The sequence below is a fragment of the Alnus glutinosa genome, chromosome 4 (genome assembly GCF_958979055.1).
Source record: "Alnus glutinosa chromosome 4, dhAlnGlut1.1, whole genome shotgun sequence".
NCBI classification, from domain to species: domain Eukaryota; kingdom Viridiplantae; phylum Streptophyta; class Magnoliopsida; order Fagales; family Betulaceae; genus Alnus; species Alnus glutinosa.
The window spans coordinates 32,636,634-32,661,030 of NC_084889.1; the positions used below are offsets into that span (position 1 = coordinate 32,636,634).

At 40.4% G+C, this 24,397-nt stretch overlaps 2 protein-coding genes and 1 pseudogene across 2 annotated transcripts; all 3 read right to left on the reverse strand.

Annotated features, from left to right (window-relative positions):
• Positions 1-1,358: 1,358 nt before the first annotated feature.
• Positions 1,359-2,169, reverse strand: LOC133866333 (disease resistance protein RPV1-like). Its single transcript, XM_062302851.1, has one exon. The coding sequence runs from the start codon at positions 2,167-2,169 to the stop codon at positions 1,387-1,389; it is 783 nt and encodes a 260-aa protein (XP_062158835.1). The 3' UTR covers positions 1,359-1,386.
• A 1,745-nt stretch (positions 2,170-3,914) lies between these two features.
• Positions 3,915-4,721, reverse strand: LOC133866334 (disease resistance protein RPV1-like). The gene is made up of 2 exons (XM_062302852.1): positions 4,660-4,721; positions 3,915-4,522 (listed from the first exon to the last, which is right to left on the reverse strand). Exons 1-2 carry the CDS (start codon positions 4,719-4,721, stop codon positions 3,949-3,951), a joined length of 636 nt encoding a protein of 211 aa, XP_062158836.1. The 3' UTR covers positions 3,915-3,948.
• Positions 4,722-8,723: 4,002 nt separating this feature from the next.
• LOC133866335 (disease resistance protein Roq1-like) lies at positions 8,724-22,438 on the reverse strand (annotated as a pseudogene).
• Between the last annotated feature and the right edge of the window lie 1,959 nt (positions 22,439-24,397).

The window sequence follows — 24,397 nt, forward strand, 5'->3', positions numbered from 1 at the left end:
AGTTAGCTCCATCACCTTCCTTCCTTCCCTTTTTCAATTGTGCTGCTACATCCTCCTCATCTTCATCCACTAGCTTTCGCTTCCCTCCTCCTCCAGACTGTATACCTTCGTAATTTTCCGGACCATCAGAACCCCTAGCTCTTTGTTTCCATGTGAGTTGACCTCCCTGTTTCCTCACCGAGTGGGTTTGTGGGTTTTCCTGAAGTCTCGCTGAACCTGGAGACTTTCTTTGATGATTTTTCCTTGTCTGACACACAAACTTATGCTTGCCCCCCTTCTGATGTTGAGGATCCACACCATTTTGACAGCTGTTTGGTGCAACAGCTTTACCAACGCATGGGAAATAAGTGTTGGAGACCGGATCTTTTAACAAGTTGACCACCTCCCCCTCCTTCAGCCCATTCCACCTCATTTTCTGCAGACCCGAGTCCCATTGGCCCACATACTTTTGGGCCCATTTGCCGCCAATTTCCGTTGATTCACCATTTGAATTTGAGCTTTCAGATTTTCCAAAATGGAAAAAATCACCCCCTAGCCTCTGAACTTCCTCTGTACCTGATTTCGTGCTGCCGTTACCATTTGGTACATTAAAACCATCTCCTTCAATTTCCGTTACACTATCTTTCCGTTTCCCAGGATCCCGTAACTCTTGCATCCCCACAGCTGACTCCCCCAATTCAACATGGTAAGGATCTCCCCCATTAACTCCTCCCCGACAATTGCGCTCTGTTTCCCGAAACTGTTCCTCCGTCTGGGCGCTAGGTTTCCGTCCATGGAGATCGCCGTCATCGCCGTCAATCCCCTTCTCCATTGAACTGACTGATACGGACCTCCGGGGAATCTGGGCAGTGGTCCTCCCGAACTGATCATCCTCATCCCCTTCCCCCTGTGATCGGCGCTGCCACATATCTCCTCCCTGGCCCCTACGAACGGGGAAAGTGACTCTCAGCCATGGGCCGTAAGAATCATGCGCCGAGGACGAGTTACTGCTAGAACTGCCTTCTCCACTACATCCCTGTAAACCATGCAGAATAATTCCGCACTTATAGCAGAGCCTGGGTAGTTTCTCATATTTAAAAGCTACCCAAACTGATTTGCCCGGAAGATGTAGCATTCTTCCCCGAGCCAGTGGTTTTTTGAGATCCACTGTAATTTTAACTCTGACATACTCTCCCCATCCCGGATCATCTTCATCTACATCAACATCCTCCACGGCTCCAACAGAGGCCCCGATTTTTTGCACTGAAGTCTTCCCCATACATGCCAATGGAAGGTTATACATACGTACCCAAAAAGACGCATACTTTTTAATTATGACATAATTCGCATTCAATTCTCTTCTTTGAAGAAACGTGCAACGTCAAGAGAACTATCAGGAACTCTTTTTTAAAGACCAAATGCAGTTATCCATTCAGCTACACTTCTACCACATAGAGACGATCCTTGAACTACTAATGACAATGGTAATCCCCCGGCCAAATGTATTGCATGTTTTGTGAGTTCCACGTAATCGTCATCAGGTTTGTCTTTTTTGAAGGCATGCCAACAAAAGAGCTGATGAGCTTCATTGGGATCCAATCCTTTCACCTCGTATGTTGCATCAACTTCATATTCAGTTTGTAAATTTGTATCTCTTGCTGTGAAGATGATTCTACTTCCTGAGCCAAACCAAGCACGTTGTCCAGCTAATGCTTCTAATTGGAGCAACCGATCCACGCCATCAAGAATTAAAAGAACCTTTTTAGAGGAAAGCTTTTGCTTTATCAAATTGATCCCTTGCTCAACACTGTCGACCTTCAAACTTGAGTCTCTTAGGATAGCATAAAGAAGCTTTTCTTGCAATCTGACCAGACCATTCGGTTGCCCAGAAGTTTCACTAACTTTTTCAAGAAAACAGCTACCTTGAAACTGATAAGCAATCGAGTTATAGATTGCTTTCGCAATAGTGGTCTTACCAATTCCCATAATTCCAAATATAATTCCCACCATGCAAATGTCATTCATCTCAAGTTTTAAAAGCCCTTTGATTTTCTTTACACGGGACTCTATTCCAACGGGATATTGGGCAACGTATAAATGTGGAGGCCTTACCTGGCATGAGATATCTTCAACAATTGCGTGGATAAATTTAGATTCATTGATCCTATCAATGCCAAAGATAAGAAACATTTAATGAGTTGGACCTTTGACTTTAAAAATAAAAAAATATGATCCGCATACATTTTTCTATTTACCCGTAACAAATGACAATGGTAGGCTATTAATGAGGAGTAATAGCCTAGATTGGGATAATTTTGAAGCTAAGTAATGTTGTCAAAAGAAGTTCAGGTTTATGGTGAGGGATGGTTCTACTATCTTCCTTTGCTTAGATTGGTGGCACCCGGATGGGGTCTTGGTTGAGAGGTATGGCTATCATGTAGTTTATGATTCTGGCAGCAAATTAGAAGGCAAATTATCTTCGGTAATGAGAGGCAAGGAGTGGACCTTGTTCATATTCAAAGCAAGTTGCCTTGCGTAGAGATAGGAGATGTAGATAAAGCCATTTAATTGGGTCACTTCAAAGAAGCTATTGCTACGTGGGAAGACATAGGGAGAAAGAAGCCAAAAGTAGAATATATGGTGGAAATTGGTTTAATATGCATTAGATATTCCCAAACAAGCAGTTATACTTTGGCTTGCTTTTCGTAATGGTCTCTCTATTGGAGAGAAACTGATGAGCTGGGTTTATGGAAGCTAAGAGATGTTTCTTGTGCTTTCTGCCGTAGCTGTATAGAGAATATTGAGCACTTGTTTTTTGGTTGTGGGTTTAGCTCATGACTGTGGAAGGATCTTATGAAGAACAACTTGATTCTTGACTCCCCTGCTGAATGGTCTTGAGATTGTGGGCCTTGGTATAAGGCAATGGAGGAATAAGATCAGCTTAATGGCGAATCTTTGCGAATTATGTTTGAGTACTGCAGTTTATCATTATGGTGGCAGATGACTATATACTATATATAAGACACGACAACCTCATATTCTTTATAAAACTCAAAAAATAAAGTAAACTATTACCAATATTTTTGTTAATTTTTTTTTTCTTTTTTTCTTCCAACTACCTGTCTATGACTTTTCGTTCTTGCCTATGGGCCACTCTTGAACGAAATTCCCAATACTCTTTTGGCAATTCAAAAGGCCAAAAGGAATTATTTGCTGATATATTTTTTAAAGGAAAAAGTACATATATTCCTAGGACTAGGGGTGAAGATCGAGTACACAATTATTTAGCAATTCATTCTTCAATATTTATTGTTTTTTTCACTAGAAGTTTGGATTAATTTCTTTCGCTCTCCCATAAACTTTATAAAGAAAATACAGTGCTGGTAGCCTAGTACCATAGGAAATCCTTCAATTAAAATTTACGTAAGTATGATTTTGATGAAATCTAATGCCTAAGGAATATTAATTATGAAATAGCTGGAATCTAGCCAGATTCCGGCGCACGCCCACAAGACTCCGATGGCTGGATGTTGCTGGATTTCGGCATTCAGATATCAAACGTGCATATAAGGATGAAGAATTTAATTTCGGGAAACGATTTACGGTTTCAAAACCGTAAATCGTTTTCCAAAAATTAAAAAAAAAAAATTTATGATTAAACTGAAAATGATTTATGTTGACCATTAATTTTTATCTCTACCAAACACCATAAAATACCAAAATTATTTTACGCCGAAACAAACGAAGCATAAGAATGTTGGATGAAGCTTAATGATTGACGATGGAGGTGGGTATGGAGAGGAAACAAAATAAAACATTTAAGTGGCCGGTTGTCGAAAGAACGTTGGATGAAGCTTAATGATCGACTATATATGGAGGTGGGTATGGAGAGGAAACTTCCCCTTTCATATCGAGGACGAGGAGGAATGTGTGTATAATGTGTGTTTGTAACTAGAATCAGACAAAAAATTAACGAAGGCAAATTAAAAGACCATACCCGTTATCTAAATGCCACCCGGACAAATTGGCCACTTGTGTTAGGGCTGTCTTCCACCTCGGTATTCTCTCAAAGGCCGAACCACTCTGTACCTTCATTTGATCATCTTCTGTTCTTTCTACAAGTTCAACAAATGCTTGTCCAACACTAGTATTTATTAGTTGTACAACTTCGGATGGATGTACCTTGTAAAACACTGGTAGAACGATTTGTCCCTTCTTTTCCTTACACTCGAGGATCGTCGCAAGTTCATCCAAGCACCATGAGGATGACACATAGTTTTGAGAGAGTACAATGATTGAAATCCTTGAGTTTTCAATAGCGTTGACAAGTGCTGGTGAAATGTTATCTCCTCTGATCAGGCCGACCTCATCTATGTAGGTATTGATTCCCTTTCGATCCAAAGCGTCATATAGATGGGCAGTAAAATTGTTGCGAGTATCTTTGCCTCTAAAACTCAAGAACACATCATAAGTCCACCATCCACGGGTGAAAGAAGAAGAGGAAGACGCTCCTTGGAAGGCCATGGAAGAAGTTATTCTCGATCTGTACGTTATATATGCATGATTAAGTCAGCAATGAAAAACTATCAAACTAGAAGTCAATCGATCACCAGATGTTTATATAAACAGAAAATACGTACAAGTAATTAAACAAATTTTTCCATTCCAATTGAACACAACCTGCTATGAACGGCCGATTTGAGATGAACCAGATGAACCGGCAACCGCAGTATCCGATCCATTCCAGGAATGGTCTGTCATAGGGACTGTGAAATGCGTTCCCGGATATAAAATGATCTCGCAACTTCATTTCCGTGTTTTTAGTTCCTTCCTGCACGGCTGCATGTTACATGCCTTTCTACGTACAAGGCGAAGGCAATTCCTGGCCTACTTGCGAACGATTTTGGAATTTTTTTTCTTTAAAAAAAAAAAAGTCGAACCTCCTTTTTATTTTAAATGTCTCATGGAAATTCAATGCATGTAACTGCATGGCCATAAATGTTATTTTATCCATCGATGGGAACGTAGGAACGAACTTAATTAATGGAAGTGCATGTTGATGTTGGATAAACCAATGCCGCGTTACTTCACAAAATAATGATATGTTTAACATTTCTTTTGTAAATTTTTTATTAAACTTCTGGAACTCAAATCATGGAATTACGATCTATATCGGCGTGGCTATTGCAGTTATTAAATGTTGTTATTATCCGTTATCTGCATATAAGGTAATGAGGGTTTTGAACTTTTAGACCTTGAAATTGTAATTATTGCTTCTAATAAATATTAAAAAAATATTATCTATATTTGAACACTATTGTTCAGATTACACTTGCAAATTTGAATGGGGATACTTAAAAATGATAACCACATAATGCAGATACGGATATTGCTAATAACTGCGTCCACATCCGCATTTCCACTCTTACTCTCGAGGAGCCAGTCATTTATATTAGAGGGGCTAAATTGTTTTCAAAAATGTGAAATGACAAATAAACCCCTCAAAAAATAAAATGGCAGTTATGCCGCTTTAAAATTAAAGTATTGGCTCTTCTCTATTTCAAATGAAACGAAGAGCACTGTTTCCATCGATTATGGGGTCACTGATCACCGACAAATTTCAAAGTAAAGGGATAGAAAACCGTCAAATTTCAAAGTAAAGTAAGGGAAATTTTTTTTTTTAGTGGTAGTAAAAAGTGATTCATGTGATATAAAGTAGAAAGAATTTATATGAAAAAAAAAAAAAAAAAAAAAAAAAAAAAATTTGCATTGTTGTGAATTTTTTTATTTAAATACTAATAAAAAAATTATTGATGTGATATAAAAAGTGAAAGAATATAAAAATGTTTTGAAATTGATATTGTTTATGGAAAAGGTCCAAAAAAAAAAAAGGAAAAAAGAAAAAAGGGATTGCCCCTTATGAACGGTTAAGGGTGGGCAACAGGGGGTTAAGAGGATTTTCAACTGAAGTTAGGAAAATTTTTTGGGAGGGTGGTCCCGTTTTATGATAAAACCGTCAGACTCAAACCAAATTCCGATAGATTCATAAAGTGAATTGTAAATGCAGATAAATGAAAAACAAATATGACATAGAACCTTATCTTTTGGAGAATGAATTAATCCAAAAAGACGAAGAACTAAGTTGTAAAAAAGACTGAAAAGTACATATATATATATATATATATATATATAGAGAGAGAGAGAGAGAGAGAGAGAGAGAGAGAGAGAGAGAGAGAGAGAGAGAGACCTTTCTCTTCCTTCTTCTTCTTCTCTCCCTTAGCTTTATGGGGTTTCGCCTTTCCTGTTTTGGGAGCCATTGCAAATGAAAACTGTTGGATTAGTATTAAAACTTGTTTGCTTCAATTGGGTTAAGTCTGAATTTTGCAGAATAAACAATTTCCTCAGCATGCATGGTGCAGCGCGCGGCTTTATAATAATAATCTCTCCTTCCAAAAGTCAGAACTTTGTTTTTTTAAACTAATAAAACCAGACTTGAGTGGAAAGATCAATCTCATCAAGAGCTCGATTTTCCTTAGAAAAATACAATACTATCACTACAAAAATTAAAGTGATTTATGACTAATTTTTAGTGGCTTAAATAGTGTTAGTATTTCTAACTTTGTGGCATGCCATTGATTGACATGCCATAAATTAGTAGCGTGTCTTTTCGGCATGCCACTATTATATGTAGTGACGTATCGTTCTAACACGCCCTAATTTGTGGCATGTCAAAACGATATGCCACAATATGTATAGTGGCATGCCTGCAGAATGACACACCACTACATATATTGTGGCGTGTCAATATGGACATGCCACTAATTAAGGCATTTTTAAAATAAATAAATAAAAATTCTGCAATCTAAAACTCTACAATCTTTGCAATCCGAATTCTGTATTCTACTACAATTCTATCAATCCATGATCAATATAATTGCAACAATTTAAATTTTAATCAACAATCACAACTACCAAAATATCATTCCAAAAGTTTCACTAAACATATGACATAGATTCATAACAATCAAACTAAAAGTTACAACAAACAAAATATATAATCAATTTTTGTCATAGATTGATACCAAAAAATCATTCCAAAAGTTTCAATAAACATATGTCATAGAAAAGTTTCAATAACCAATTATGCTGTTAGAGATGAGTTTTATCTGGTGTTTTTTGGGTAGAGATGAGTTTTTTTTTTTAATTAAAATGAATTCTAAAATTTATGATTTTAATAAACTAGAAAAGGAGTTTAGGTAAGCTGTTGGAATAAGGTCTTGAAAGGTGATTAGCTAAGTTAGCAAAAGTGGGTTTTTGTTAGCCATTTTGCGTAAAAAAATTTATATAAACCATTGTAAGTTCTCAAGAGAGTTTGTTGGTGGAGTTTTTTTTTTATAAGATTTTCTTACATTTAGGGAATGTAATGAGATTTAGATAAGCTGATGCTAGTACTTTAAGCACCTACTTGACTTCTAATGAGTCTTGATCCCACTGGATCTCTCCCTCCCCTTTCCCTTGAAGCCAAATTTCACTTATTGTTGTAAAAATAAATGAATAATTTAACCAAAAAAATAATAATCTTAATGAACGAGTAAAATTGAAAGATAAATACACAAAATTGATAATTTTTTAAGTTTATGAGGGATATTTGTAAATATAATGGAAGTACAGGGAATGAAGTAAAGTTCCCCAATAAATAAAGAGAAATGGTACATGTACTTAAACTTTTACAAAGGGAGCCTTACTAACTGATGTAGAACTTATTCATTGGAGAACATCAAAACAATTAATTAAAAGAAATGTTACGAGTACCAATAAATAAGCTCCACATCATCTTAGTAAGGCTTCATTTGCAAAAATTTAAATACATGTAACATTTCTCATAAATAATTACAAAATAGAAGTCTAAATAGTTGGGTCATTAATGATAAGCTCAATTGAAAGAGAAATGCATACACAAACTCCATAAGGGTCAGATTTTAGGCAGGTCATCGGTCGATTAATGTCCCCTGGCCTCTAGCCCTGTAACTCCACCGTTGCCATCTATAGTTATGTAATGGAAGGATTGAATCAAATTATGCAGACTTGGGGGTTATAGTTATCTAATTTGTGTTCTATTCAAAAAAATAAAAATTAAGATTTTTAAGTTATCAGAACTTAAAAATAAAAAATTATAGTTTAAACTAAAAGTTTAACTCATTAAAATGGCATTTTGAAAATTTGTAAATTTGTCTGACAATTTGGATTTGGAATGTTTCCTTTATGTTTGTTTATGTGTAGTTAAGAATTGGCAAATCCCATATTATCAAAATAACTATAATTAATAAGAAGAATATTGCGCGCATATATATGATATGGTATTGGACAAACTAATAACCAACCTGTGGGATCAGTGCCATCTAACCTTGGAAACTCCGAGGTTCTTTTGAGAGTCAAAGAGAGGATTGTCTAGTTGAGTAAAGGAATTGTTGGAAGGCTAGCTGGTCAGGATCTTTTCCAAACACTGCAGCCCCAGTGGCTGGGCTCCCCACTTGTTGTAACTACTCTTCTGGCAACTTTGGTTGTCTTTCCTGCACCTTTTGTTGTGTTTCTTTATCTGCTTTCAAAGCTATACAAGAATCATGTAGCTGAGCTACTGTCTACTGATTCAATAAGTTGGTTCATCGAATCCTTGTCAGCCATCTAGGAACATGACTCTAATACCAACTGTATTTGGGTTTTTTGGATTGTGGATTGTAAATGGACTATTGAGCTACACTTCTACCACATAGAGACGATCCTTGAACTACTAATGATGATGGTAATCCCCCGGCCAAATGTACTGCATGTTTTGTGAGTTCCACATAATCGTCACCACCAGGTTTGCCTTTTTTGAAGGCATGCCAAAACTAAAGAGCTGATGAGCTTCATTGGGATCCAATTCTTTCACCTCGTATGTTGTATCAAATTTATATGGGAAAACTGCAATTTACCCCCCTGATGTTTACACGAATTTTCAATTTTGGAACCAATGTTTAGATTGCTTCAATTGCACCCAAGAAAGTTGAAAAAAATTTCAATCCACCCCCTTCCGTCCAATTGCTCCGTCTGATGAGACGGAAATGGACCCACGTGCGCGGCATGTGACTTATATGCTCTTAACCGGACGAAAATACCCTCAAAAAATTGAGCCGTTGTTTTCTAAATTAAAAAAGACCGGTCCGCTTATGCATTTAAAAATTCATAAACCAGTTTCAAGTGCAAAGTAAAAACCCGAAAAACATCTCCGGAATCAACAACAAATTTTTGAAGACAGTATTCCTTTGCGGATTATCATCACCAACGAATTTCAGCCGAAATCGACTTTGGGCTAAGGGTTGTCGTGATTAAACCGACCGAAGTGGGTGTTCGATCAAGGTATGTTCAAATAAAAAGACCCCTCTTTTAAATTTAGGGTTTTGTGCAAAAGTAGGTTACGTCGTTTTTGTGTTATGATATCTTTTAAATTCATTCGATAATTCCTTTATTTTGTCTTGAATGAAGCGAAAGAACCGAACTAAAATGTGCTTAGGGTTCCGTCGTTTTTGGGTTATGAAATCTTTGTTTTATTCGGAAGATGCTTTCAATGATTGGCTTTGTATATTTTTTATTGAGAAGTTGCTTTCTTACTGGGTCCGTGTGTTTTGTTGAATTTCAATTACCTTTGTGGCTTTGTATGATGATGGGACCATGTGCTTTGCTTTTACATGTGCATGATGTGCTGCTTTGTGTTGATTTGGTGTTTAAAAAACTGCAATTTACCCCATGAGGAGAAAATGGTACATGATTATGTCTGTGTGTGTAGTTAGTTGGTGTATTGTCTGTTTAAAAAACAACAGTGGTCAGATGAGAAAAATGGTGCCAGTGTGTGAAGTTAGTTGCTGTATTGTGTGTTCAAAAAAGAGTAGTGGTCCCCAGATGAGAAGTTGTGGTTGTGTATATTGGTTGCTGTGTTGTGGTCCCCATATGTCACTTAATGTGTTGTTGGCCTTTATTTAATTTTACAACATGTCACTTACTATGTTTTATTAAATTTACCTCGTAGGATGGCACACAATAAACTAGTGGTTGAGGTCCATTTTGGGGGTAGGTTTGACCGGAGTTTTGGGTGTGAGTATACGGGTGGTGAAGTTGAACTGCACAAAGATAGTGTTGACCTTGATGAACTATCTTTCTTTGAAATTGAAGATATATGTAAGGAATATGGATATAAGTTAGGGGATTTAATGTATTTTAAAGACCCCGTGAAGAGTCTTGCTGATGGGTTGCATTTAATTACTTCAGACCATGATGTGCTGAACCTGTCTGCTTGCCATGATGGGCATGCATTTTGCAATTATATATTGTGTCTTTTGGGGAAGGAGGAGGTGATGAAGAGGATAGTCAAGATGATAATGAATATGGAGGTAGGGCTGATTTGGATGATCCTTGGTGGGATGATAAGCTTAGTGATACTGAAGACGTATTTGATGTTGGTGTTGATGTTGATAGTTCTGGACCCTCTAATGTACAACATGATAATCCTAGGGTTGAACAAGGTAATGTAGAGGATAATGAAGGGGGTAATGATGAGAATAGTGAAGAGGGTGGTAATGATGAGAATAGTGATGAGGGTGAAGAGGGTGAAGAGGGTGATGAGAAGTGTGAAGAGGGTGGTGATGATGAGAATAGTGAAGAGGGTGGTAATGGTGATAATGAAGATGAAGTTGGTCATGATGACGATGACAATAACTCTGATATGGCTAGAAGTGACATACTTGTCTCACCAGTAGCTAGTGATGAAGAAGTTGAAAATTCTGAGTCAAGAGGGTCTGAGTTCCATGCAGTTGACCGAGAGGATCCAAGTTTGGAAGTTAAGATGAGATTCCCAGATATACAGACATTTAGGGAGGCTGTTAGGGTGTTCAATCTTAAGAGGGGCAAGGACATTACCTTTAAAAAAAATGAGAGAAGAAAGTGTATTGTTGTATGTAAAGAACCAAAGTGTAATTATAGAGTGTATGCTAGACAGGTGGATGATGAAGCTACATTCCAGATAATCAGCCTTCAAGGTAGACATGTGTGTGGCAGACAATTTAGGAACTCAATTGTAAACTCTACATGGATAGCCGATAAACTGATTGATAAGTTTAGAGTTCAGCCCGACATGCCATTACATGTGATACAGAATGAAGTGAAAGAAAGATGGAGGATAGATGTGAATCCGAGCATGATGTATAGGGCAAGAATCAAGGCTAATAAAAAAATATATGGCAACCATGGGGGTCAGTATGCGGCCTTGTGGGACTATTGTGAGACCTTGAGAGCAACCAACCCAGGAAGTTGTGTTGTGATGAAAGTGGATAGGACAGTACCCGAGGCGAATCCAAGGTTTCAAAGACTGTATTGTTCTTTGGCAGCCATGAAGAAGGGCTTTTTAGAAGGTTGCAGGCCTGTGATAGGGGTGGATGGGTGTTTCCTTAAAGGGCCATTTAAGGGGCAACTTCTAGCTGCAGTTGGACGCGATGGCAATGATAACATGTATCCGATTGCATATGCCGTAGTTGAAGCTGAGACTAAGGACAGCTGGATCTGGTTTTTGGAAACCCTAGTGTCTGATCTTGGGAACCATGAGCGGCATGGCAGGCCAACATTTATTTCGGATCGACAGAAGGTAAGTCATGGTTAGTGCCCCGTGTGATCTCATTTTATTTTAAAATGTCTAACATTCTTAATCTAATGTTGTGGTTTTTTGATCGTAGGGTCTAATGCCAGCCTTTGATTATGTCATGCCAACCGTCGATCACAGGATTTGTGTAAGGCATCTTTATGCGAACTATAGGGACATTGGGGGGCATAGAGGAATTGCCCTAAAGGAGAAGTTATGGGCTGCAGCTTCTGCATACACTGAAGGGGATTTTCTAAGGGTAATGGGTGAGCTGAAGAGAATGAAGAGTGATGCCCATGAGTACTTGGCCAAAATTGATCCTAGTACATGGTCAAGAGCATGGTTTGCTACGGATTCAAAGTGTGACCTTCTGCAGAATAATATATGTGAGTGTTTTAACTCATACATTCTAAAGGCTCGCAATAAGCCTATCTTGACCATGCTGGAGCAGATACGAAAAAAGTTGATGAGGAGATACCAGGCTAAGAGGGATGGCATTCAAACTTTGACAGGGAAGTTAACTCCTAAAATCCAAAATAAGTTGGATGCAATCCGGAATGAATCAATGGACTGTATTGCCCTATATGCTGGTGATGACATGTTTGAAGTGACTGGTCCAGATGGTAGACAATTTGTAGTCAACATGAGGAGAAAAAGTTGTGGTTGTAGAGTGTGGGAAATGTCTGGAATCCCCTGTGTGCATGCATGTGCTGCTATTCGACATAGTTGTAAGAATGCAGAGGATTATGTTGATGAGTACTTCACTGTGGAGATGTACAAGAAAGCATATGCGCCAGTTATATACCCAATGCCTAGTCAAGAGCAGTGGATACCAACCCAGCATGACAAGTTGGAACCCCCAGTATCAAGAGTGGCCCCGGGTAGACCAAAGAAGGTAAGAAAAAGGCAAGTTGATGAACGTAGAGATCCGAAAAATCCAAACAGAATGAGAAAATTTGGTGCTAGGATGAAATGCTCCATGTGTAAAGGCAGAGGGCACAATAAAAGGGCATGTCCAATGAGAAGTACCCAAGCAAGTGTTGTGCTGCCTACCCCACCTCCAGACAGTGTGCGTTTATTAATCTTTATTATCCTTTATTTTTTTTTTTATTATGTACTATATGCATACTGATAGTCCCACACCTTATTTGACTCATTTGGAACAGACACAAAGTACCACCTCAAGAACTCCTACACAGGCTACAAGAACAAATCCAGTCCCACCACCTCCACTAGCAACAACAAATCCTGTCCCACCTTCTCCAAGGAGACGGAAGACACAAAGGGTCGCGGCTATTTTTGGGAAGTCCAAACCGGGTCCCACCACACCTATTGATCTAACTCAGGGTGATAGTGATGAACGAGGTGGCCCTGCAATCCAAGGGGGCCATGCAATTCGAGGTGGCAGTGCGGGAACCAGTGGGACAGCAACTAATCCGGCATCCAAAAGCAAGGGCAAACGTGTGGTGGCCACTGTTGAAAAGGCAATTGAGATTGCTGAAGCGAAGAGGAAGAGAATGAGGCCAGAATGGAAGCGTTAATTAAATATGTGCTTGTATTTAATGCACATGTGCATAATCTGTGTTTGACAATTGGTAGTTGTGCGTTTGACAGTTGGTAGTTGTGTGTTTGACAGTTGGTGGTTGTGTGTTTGATACAGTACATAAAATGCAGGATTGGTGGTTGTGTTTGATAGACAGTACTAGCAATGCAGAATTGCTTATTTTTGTGTAATGATTACAATGTGTTTTATGATGTTGGAATGCATTGCAGGTTTTGATATTTGTGTGGTTTTGGAATGCATTAACAATATGAACAGGTCAACACTGATTTTGGAGAAATAAATTTTGGGTGTGTCATGTGGTTGATATGGGACAGGGAGAATTATGTAATTACGCTACTTTGAAGAGAATGCTTGAAATTTATCTTTTGGACCCAATTGACAATTGTGTGCTTATATACTTCTGATTATTATATCTAATGTTAATTATGTGTATTGGGATCGGCTTAATTTGCTGACCAAATTGTAGCCAATTTATGAAACTAATGAGAAAGGGTTTCGAATGGGCTGTTTGGACAATGAGACTCCATTGAAATTAATCCTTCTTCATTAGCTGCCCAAATCGATTGCAATTCGGTTAGCTAAATTGCAATCATTAGCATTGAATATAATTTTACCTTTTGGGTCCAAATTGTGTGCTTATATACTTGTATTGTTATATCTAATCTGAATTATACGTATCCGGATTGATTACAATTAGTTAAAAATTGAAGACAGTTTAGGCAACTAACAAGAAAGGGACTCGGGGTTCATCGGCCCAAACAAATCGACCCCGTATTTTAAGATGCTCAAGCACATGAACTCCATCAATGATAGTGTGAAAAATATAATGGGATAAAATTCTGTTACTTTATAAATACAAGCAGCTCCAACTACAAACAATCCCACTTAAATACATGCAATAAAGCAACCAAAATACCACAACACAACTTAGTGCACAAAAAATGGTTCACTTCTAGCTTCTATGGCCCCATTGAAGTGCACAAAAAATGTCTAACAATACAACTCAAGGCAACCTCAAATAACCAACCCTATTGTCCTCCTGGTTTTTGGCTGCATGTCCGAAGAAGAAACACAATGCAAATAAAATCCACGAACACACAAGCATTGTGTGGTAATTCTTCTTCACTGCTTCAAATTTGATCCCCCAAATCTCAATTTCTTTACGGTATTGTGCAATTTCTGCGTTCCTCTCATTGTCAACTTCGGCCTTCACCTTCTCAATCTCTTTCTCCATTTCGGCCTTCACTTTCCCAACTTCTACTTCAACCATGGTTTCACATCGTCTAGTTTCTGCCACCAAACTTTCGTGCCACTCAACCAATCGACCAACAACCCTCTGACCATGTGCACACATTTTGGGATCAACCCACTCAAAGAAACCACAATCTCTGTGGATCTGCAAAACACAACAAATAATGAAAAAATTGCAACTTGTCCAACTTGTCTGGAATGCATTCCAGATTTTGCCACTTTTTAGCACCAACAATCCAACATCGAATGGTATATATGCAAAAAAGCCAGATTTCAAAAGCCGACTATAAAATTGCAAATTTGAACTCCCAAATACAAAATGAAACCCTAAAATCGATCAGAATAAGTACTACTTGCCTTCCAATTTTCACACCCCATAAACCTTCTTCCGAAATTTTTGCTCGTGTGCGCCGTTTTCACATTCATCGGCCGCTCGCAGTAGCATACTCGTTGCCGTGAAAAAGTGGCAACACTCTGTGGGGACTCCGACCTTGCTTCCATCCTCTCCTTCGAGTGCCCAATCGATTGCCCAGAACAGACGGGTATCTGGCCAGGGGTCGAGTCCTGTGTCGAGGCGTCCATCGTCTCCGTCAGCCTTCAAATTCGAAACCCTTGTTATTCCTTAAACAATATTTGAACCAAATATACATGAAACAAAACGGGTGACTTAGAAAACAACGGCTCAATTTTTTGAGGGTATTTTCGTCCGGTTAAGAGCATATAAGTCACATGCCGCGCACGTGGGTCCATTTCCGTCTCATCAGACGGAGCAATTGGACGGAAGGGGGTGGATTGAAATTTTTTTCAACTTTCTTGGGTGCAATTGAAGCAATCTAAACATTGGTTCCAAAATTGAAAATTCGTGTAAACATCAGGGGGGTAAATTGCAGTTTTCCCAATTTATATTTAGTTAGTAAATTTGTATCTCTTGCTGTGAAGATGATTCTACTTCCTGAACCAAACCAATCATGTTGTCCAGCTAATGCTTCTAATTGGTGCGACTGATCCACGACATCAAGAATTAAAAGAAGCTTTTTAGAGGAAAGCTTTTGCTTTATTAAATTGATCCCTTGCTCAACACTGTCAACCTTCAAACTTGAGTCTCCTAGGATTTTATAAAGAAGCATTTCTTGCAATCTGACCAGACCATGCGGTTGCCCTGAAGTTTCACTAACGTTTGCAAGAAAACAGCTACCTTGAAACTGATAAGCAATCGAGTTATAGATTGCTTTCGCAATAGTGGTCTTACCAATTCCAATAATTCCAAATATAATTCCTACCATGCAAATGTCATTCACCTCAAGCTTCAAAAGCTCAGTGATTTTCTTTATACGAGACTCTATTCCAACGGGATATTGGGCAACGTCAAAATGTGGAGGCCTTACCCAGCTTGAGATGTCATCAACAATTGCGTGGATATATTTAGCTTCATTCCTATCAATGCCAAAGATAAGAAACATTTAATGATTTGGACCTTTGACTTAAAAAAAACATAAAAATATGACCCAGTTACATTTTTCTATTTACCCGTAACAAATGACAATGGTAGGCTATTAATGAGGAGTAATAGCCTAGATTGGGATAATTTTAAAGCTAAGGAATGTTGTCAAAAAAAGTTCAGGTTTATGGTGAGGGATGGTTCGACTATCTTCTTTTGCTTAATTAGATTGGTGGCACCCGGACGGGGTCTTGGTTGAGAGGTATGGCTATCATGTAGTTTATGATTCTGGCAGAAAATTAGAAGGCAAATTATCTTCGTTAATGAAAGGCAAGGAGTGGACCTTGTTCATATTCAAAGCAAGTTGCCTTGCGTAGAGATAGGAGATGCATGTAGATAAAGCCATTTAATTGGGTCACTTCAAAGAAGCTATTGCTACGTGGGAAGACATAGGGAGCAAGAAGCCAAAACTAGAATATACGGTGGAAATTGGTTTAATATGCATTAGATATTCCCAAACAAGCAGTTATACTTTGGCTTGCTTTTCGTAATAGTCTCTCAATTGGAGAGAAACTGATGAGCTGGGTTTTATGGAAAAGATGTTTCTTGTGCTTTCTGCCGTAGCTGTATTGAGAATATTGAGCACTTGGTTTTTGGTTGTGGGTTTAGCTCATGACTGTGGAAGGATCTTATGAAGAACAACTTGATTCTTGACTCCCCTACTGAATGGTCTTGAGATTGTGAGCCTTGGTATAAGGCAATGGAGGGATAAGATCAGCTTAATGGCAAATCTTTGCGAATTATGTTTGAGTGCTACAATTTATCATTATGGTGGCAGAGGAATACTATATATAAGACACGACAAACTTCCTAGAGCTGGGGAACAAATGCTGCAAGCTGTGGTATGGGATGTTAAGCATAGAATCATATGGAAAGGGAAATTCAGCAAGTCTGATGTAAATATTAATGCTCTGTGTGAAAGCTGGGGGCTTAATTGGTCGCATATCCTGCATTGATAGTCAGGTTGAGTTTTTCTGCTTGTGTTGATACAGTTTCCAGCATGGTGACATGTTGCCTGATGATTCGCCTTGTTCTTCATGATCTACAAAATAATAAACACTGCGTCGGGGGGTGCCGACGATCCCCCTCCGATGCCTAAGTCAGAGAGTATTGATTATGATTTTTAGAGAAAACAGTATGCTTAAGATAATTGAGTCTATCTTTATACCTGTTATAAATATGTATTTATAGGCTGAAAAAATGGCAACAAACCTGATGGCTGGACCTAATATTATTTAGGGCCTTAACTGTGGGCTGATCATAGGCTTGGTGGCCCACAACCTTTATGAGCATATAATTTCCCTAACAGTTATCCCCCGATTCCCATGGTTGACTTGTCCAGCTAGTTGGGCATCAGGAATCTTCTTTGTACTTGTGACTGAAGTTACTTTTGTTCATCAGTATTGAGGGTGCAATGTCGGTCATTAGGCACTTGTTGAGACCATGGTTGTTAGAAGGCCTAGCGAGCGGCATAGGTTTTAGGACTATCTCAGCTTGCCAAAGAATCAGAGGCCAAGGATAATTTGGTTGTAGGGCTCACAGAGAGCCGGAAACAGCGTGATGCATTTGAGGCTCGGGTATGCGAATCTAAAGTAACATTAGGCCGGGTTTTTGAATGACTTAACCGAGGTTAATGGAGATAAAGACCATCTGGCCTCTGGGCTCGATGCCTTTCGGACCGATAGAGGAAGTTGTTCAATTTTTCGAGTTTCCCCAACTGAGGAGGATAACTGCTAAGTAGGAAGAATCTCGGTCCCGTGAATACCAGCGATAATATTGGGATAAGGATCCCTGTATATTTCGCCCAAATCTGTTTTCGGGACCAACTAGATGTCGGATCTGCGTGTGCTCTTCTTGTATTTCCTGGAGTGGAGCTTTCTGAGATGAAGTATGTTCCTAACCTAGGGGTTAGGATATTCATAAGATTCTGATGACCAGTCAGGTTCTCTGGTTTCGGTCGATCTGACTGAGCTTCCGGTTCGGCCACAGGCCCACACAATCTCAGGTGCATGTTGTCAGCAGGTGACTTGATGGGTGTTGATTGAACTGACTGATTCTCAGAAAGACAAAGAGCGCCTTTTATGAAGCTTAATGTATCTCAGGCTCGGAAGGTAGTGCTGGCTGCATGGATGTATGCCATAGAAGGAGTAAACTGTGGCCGGGAAGTAAGCTGTAATCAAGCTGCAATAGAGTGCTGAAGACCGAAATAAGAGATTTCGAAGGAGTTCCTTCCTGGTTAGTATACCTGATGAAAGGGCATCCGAACTCACCAACTGGGTCGAGAGTTCTTGTATATTACGGTGTGGGACGAGTGGGCCACTAAATCCTATCGTGGTAATCTCGTTCCCAGGACCTTGACTTCTGGGCCCCCAACTGATAGTTTTGGGGACAATTGAGAAGATAAATTGGACAACTTGTAAAATGAATATTTCTCTTTGGTGAAATCTTCATTTCTTGGGTTTTGATGTTGTTCGTTCCGAGTTCAAGTTGCCAGGCTAGGAGTGGATATAGCTGATGTTAAGACTGCTTGGGAGAAAGCCGATCAGGAAAAGGAACAAGCCATAACTAGGAAGAAAGCAATTCTTCCGGTCACGGAATCCAAGCGTGCATCTGGCATAGCAAAGTCTAAGCATGCATCCACGAATGGAGACTTATCTGGGAGTTCCCTTCTGCAATTTTGTTTTCGAATTTTGGTAAACTTTGAATAGCTTTTCTGAACAACCTTCCTTTGGCTGCGTCTCTTTCGAGGCGTGTGCTTCAAATGAAAGTTGCCAAGTAACCGGCCGAGGCCCTAGCTCAAGTTTTTAAAGTTCATATCGAGGACTCTCCCGAGGTTATGCGAGACTCGAGCCCAACGGTGATTTTGCCCAATTTTTGCATAGTAGAATAAACTGCAGAGGAACATGTGTCCGAAGGGGAGAGAACTCTAACCCTCCTCGGGAGATTGTTGAAGCAGTTAATGGGCCGTTCATTAATTGATTACTCCTAGCCGAGTGAAGATGTTGATAAGGAGAACGTCATGGCCGGTGAGGGTGCAAAGAGGCCTCAGCCCGCTAGGGGCAAACTTGCGCTTGGTCTCATTTGCCAAGTGAAGAGTGTACTCTGCCATTAGGAATATGAATTTCCGGAGGAGCATATATCCATAAGGGATGCCCCTACAAGGGATGCCCCTAGTGTCAAGCGTGTCCTGAAAGAATCTTTGTTTGATGCCGAGAAGACAAATCCTTGTTGTCTCAGTCCTTTCGTTCGTTGTCAAGTTGGTTATGTTGTGGGGGAACCTGAAAGTTCATAAATGTTAATCCCTCGCCGGAGGCTCGAGTGGGCGAGATGCAGGTTGGCACCCGAGGTAGAGCAGCTGAAGAACGATGTCCAGGCTCGGGACCAAGAACTGAGTGTTCCGGATTGATCGAGGGACTTGGGATCAGGAGCTCAAGGTTAGTTGAAAATAGCGAGTAGAATTGCAAGGCCGACATTTGACTGAGTTGTCTAAGTTATTCCCGAGGGTGTTAATTATTTGACCGAGGTACCTTACAATCCGAGGAAGGTAGCTCGTATATGTGACTAAGTTGTCTTTCAACCTGTTGTACTTGAATCATTACCGAGGGAGATAATCGGAGTGACTTGGTTGTCTTCCCGAACCAGTTGTATTTCAAAACAAGGGAGAACATTTTGAGTTGAATCGAGTCACCCCCCGTGTCACCGAAGGATATGATCGGAGTGTGTGTTCTGAGCTGGTTGTGTTTCAAATCAAGGGAGACAGCACTTTGAGTTGATCTGGTTTGAGTTGAACCGAGTCACCCCCCGGTGTTATCGAGGGACATGATCGGAGTGTGTGTTCCGAGCCGGTTGTATTTCAAACCGAGGGAGACAACACTTTGAGTTGATCTGGTTTGAGTTGAACCGAGTCACCCCCCGGTGTTACCGAGGGACATGATCGGAGTGTGTGTTCCGAGCCGGTTGTATTTCAAACCGAGGGAGACAACACTTTGAGTTGATCTGGTTTGAGTTGAACCGAGTCACCCCCCGGAGTTACCGAGGGACATGATCGGGTGTGTCTTCCCAAGCAGGTTGTGTTTCAAACCGAGGGAGACAACACTTTGATTTGATCTGGCTTGATTTGAACCGAGTCAACCCCCAGTGAGGGACATGATCGGGTTTGTTGTAGGGGTTGCCTCCCCGTAAGGTTTGTTGTAGGGGTTTTCTCCCCATATGATTTTCTGCCACGACTTTTGCCGGAGTAGGACCCCTGAAATTTGTTAGTACAAATGAATATATATTGGATTATGATTAGTTTGCATACCTGAGTTGATGGACTGATTTCACACAACTGTGGTTGTTGGCGTTGCAACACAAAGATAGCACTTTGAAAGCACAATTGTTGTTGATTTGATCTGGTTTGAGTTGAACAAAGTCACCCCCCACTGTTACCGAGGGACATGATCGGGGTGTGTCTTTCCGAGCAGGTTTTGTTTCAAACCGAGGGAGACAACACTTTGAGTTGATCTGGTTTGAGTTGAGCCGAGTCGAGTCACCCCCCACTGTTACCGAGGGACATGATCGGGTGTGTCTTCCCAAGCCGGTTGTGTTTCAAACCGAGGGAGACAACATTTTGAGTTGATCTAGTTTGAATTGATTTGATCTGGTTTGAGTTGATTTGATGGCCCGAGGCATACGGCGGCTCTGGGCTTATGGTGGCCCGAGGCTTACGGTTGCTCGGCTTCGTGCTCGGACGTACCGAGGCTTTTGCTCGGGATTGCCGGGTCTACTGGAGGCCATGATGAGGCTTTGCCCAGGATTGTCGAGGCTTTTGCGCTCGATGCATGCCGAGGCTTATGTGTGCTCGAGGTATGCAGAGACCTTTGCTCGGGGGCGCAAGTCTTTGGTGCTCGAGTCATGCCGAGTCTACTCGAGGCATGATGAGACTTTTGTCTTTTTCTCCTCTTGAGCTTTTCAGTGGAGTTCCTGTATCTGCAAATCACTAGAAGACAAACAGATCAAAAACATAAGTTTGGAATAGATGCTTTGAGTGACCATTGATTCTCGTGAGGCTTTCATCGAACGAGGCGACATTAAAGCTCCTTTGTGTGTTGTGCAAGCTTGGGGTGATGTAGCCCCCATCGTTGCGACATAGAATTCAAAAAGGCTGTGGAGAAGCTGAGAACCGTGGTAGAGCGAAATTAGCGATGATGCCTTGTCTTCTAAAGAATATTCCGGGTATGGTGAAGTTGCCTGGCCATATTTTTTGCTCACGAGCGGGCATTTTTTCAGAATTTTCTGGTCTCGCTTGATAGAGACCTTTGGCCTGAAATATTAGTCTCGCATGCATCTTAAAGGCACATATGTATGCATATATGTAGCAGAGTCTAGCAATTAGCGATTTATTAGTGTGAAAAAATATGTAAAATTGCACTGAGATTCTCAATCATGAGACTTGATATAGTCTTCTATTTCAATCATGTTTTTATTTCATCGGGTTGGTACCCCCCAACATTTATACTTAGCTGATTTTTAGCTAAGTATGAATGTTTTAGGATTTTGGTGTTGGACTGTCGAAAGAACAAAGTGTGGCTGAGTATAAAAGTTTTTGAAGCCTTCTATTTCATGTTGCTTCGTTTTCGTGTATGCTAAAATAAGTAATGATGTGCTATCATTTTTTGTGTTGCGATGAGAAGCCAATTTTTAATGTCTCCAATCAAGATACATTTGACTGTCTCAAAATTTTATACTTCTCCATGACAAAGAATTGCTAAAAATCGTGTTTCTTGAGTTATCAAGTGTTGTGAGTAGACTAGCATAAACGAAAACGCAAAGAGTGAACTTATCTAGATATTCTGATGAAGTTGTGCGTTGGGGCTCCTCGGAAGAGACCCTTGAAATGTTCCCCTGGGAGATGGCGAGCTTGGCATGGAGCTCTTCGAGAGAGAACCTCGGATTGAGTCCTTGAATTGGACCATCGACTTAGATTGGATCCTTAGCTCGGATCGGATCCTCGGCTCAGGATGCACCCTCGGCTAAGATTGCAACCAAAGCGGCAGCTTATTCGCAGGAAATGAATGATTGAAAATTACTAGAACCACGAGCAGGAGTGGTACTACTTCCAATGAATTTGCGAGGCTTCAAGTAGCTCAGTCTCCAGGAGGATATTTCCTCTTGCATCTTTTATTCTGATCAGCCCATCTAGTATGTAAATGATCCCTCTTATGCTAAGAACACAAGAAAGAATGATTCCACTAGGACTATGTAGATTAAAGGGAAAATCGTGCAACATAGACTCCCAATAGGCCCTGGATAAAATTCCTATAGCTCTTTTATCAACAATAGCGTCCAACTTCAATAAGAGATCAAGAACAGGCACCAGCTGCAAAGAATTGGTCCAACCCTTTTCAAGGAGTTCATCCTGAACACATTTGTCAAATCCAGAATGCTTGAGAAGCAATGGAGGTGAGAACATATTAGCATTGTTCAGGCCGTTATCAAGCATAGCTAGGAAAGCTTTCTGATGGGTCTGCAAAAATCTAGTTCCTCGATTTCTTTTGGTATAGGCACAGCAAACAATTGCTCCAGCAGGCCAACTACTAGTCCAGGGAAGTTAGTGCTCTGACCAAAGGTGTTACACTGCCCTAAAAATGAGTGGGCGAAGAAGAAAAACTGCACCATATCAGAGAAGTCCAGATCCTGGGGGCCAGTCCACAATGGAAGCAGCTTGTCTGATGCAGTGGCCATGGTAGGGTAATCCCAACAAAGTGCAAAGACATATCTTTCAACAACAAGATCTTCAATTGCTGCAGCCTTTTTACCTTTCCAGAAGCCCAGAATCCTTGAGAGGGTAGAAAAAATATCATTCCATTTTCAAGCATAAGCCATCAATAGCCTAATCATTGTGGTATAGTGAAGTAGTAGGGGCTGAAATATCAATCAGTTGATTAATCAAGCTACCGACCAGAGGCTCTTCAATATATATCTCATGCATAATGACAATGACAGTAACTATGACTAGTCGACAATTAACTATGACAGCAACAAAAGCTTATGGGCCATTAATGCCTTAAAGAGCCTTCTTCTTTTTCTATGTATTTTTTTTATCATAAAAAGATATCTTACGTAAAAGTACAAAAATATCTTACGTGAAAGTTGGTAACACTCATAAATCAAGATTTCATTAGCTTTCTTTGTGCCTTTGATACGTGACCTGACATGGTCTTCTATTCCACATCCCTTCACTTCTTTTTAGAAAGAGAAACAAGAGCTAGAAAGAAGATTTGAACACCATGCTCCTATTTTTGTCTTTATCTATGTAAAAGAAAAAGGAAATAGCAAAGCACTTATCTGCAAAAGAGGTAACGGTTCATCAGAAACTATATCTCTGGGCTCATGAGTGACAGCGTCATGCCTCAAGCTCCTGCCCAACAGGGTGAACCCACCTTCGCCAAGGGCATTTGGAGAGGAAATCCGAGCTTCGGACAATCCTCTGGGAGAGACCGATCTGAGGTCCCGGGAAACCGACTAGAAGAAGGACTACCTGTACTCACCGGCGACCAAGGAACAGAGAAGGTCGACGTTTCGGGATCCCAAACCGACCCTCTACAGGATCTGGCAACCCGACTCCAAGGAGGGAGCTCTCGACACACAGTAAGTTTTTTTTTTTTGGGGGGGGGCCTAGACAGGACTGCAACGAGTCTGACCCAGCATTACTGAATCTTTTTGGCCCACCCGTTTCAAGCCCACTAGAGTGTTGAGCCTTACAACCTGGACGAGGGCCTGGGTCCCGTGGTTTCTGGAGAGGAGGGTTCTGCGTGATAGGCTTGTTGCTGAAGATCCTGCTCCTGGCGGGCCATGACCCGGTGGTGGAGGTCTGAAGCGAAGCGCAAATCGCGGACCACGTGAGATGGGTCTCGTCCTCGTAGGGGCAGTGGAAGCATTTTTTTTGTTTTTTCAGGGATTGAAGATATCTTGGAGATCATGGATCTGGCGGTTTGTGTTTGAACAAATAGAAACCTACAACTGTCTATCTGCGTACGTGGCGAAAACCACCCTCAATCCAGCGTGATTGAACGTAAATTTGAGATAGACCATCATGGATCTGCACAACGGAGGGTGAACAAAGTTTTTGGCGCTCTTGTATGTCTCGAGCACAAACTTATCCTGGACCCTCGATTCTTGTAACTGGAAAAGACTTGTACAGAAAGTTTTTTTTTTTTTTTTTTTGATGAAGATGAACATAAATCTACTGTCTGCCAATACCGATTCGGTATCGTCGAATGTAAATGGCGTGGTGGTGCAATGAGGATGATTCTTGTCGAATTTGGATCCATAGTTGTGCGTCTGCTGGTTTGCGTGTTGTTCCACGTTTTTGCCGAAAGAAATTTACAGCCACGTGACGTCGTGGTGTGTGGGTGCAGATCTTTGATGAAGGCGTAGATGTGATCGCGAGTCACCATTC

Excerpts from the sequence above, each read along its gene's own strand:
- LOC133866334 (XM_062302852.1), bottom strand. The coding sequence starts at position 4,721 with ATGGATCGGATACTGCGGTTGCCGGTTCATCTGGTTCATCTCAAATCG. Across the intron at positions 4,523-4,659 it reads AAATCGGCCGTTCATAGCAG|ATCGAGAATAACTTCTTCCA; the intron begins GTTGTGTTCAAT and ends TATAACGTACAG.
- LOC133866333 (XM_062302851.1), bottom strand. The coding sequence starts at position 2,169 with ATGTTTCTTATCTTTGGCATTGATAGGATCAATGAATCTAAATTTATC.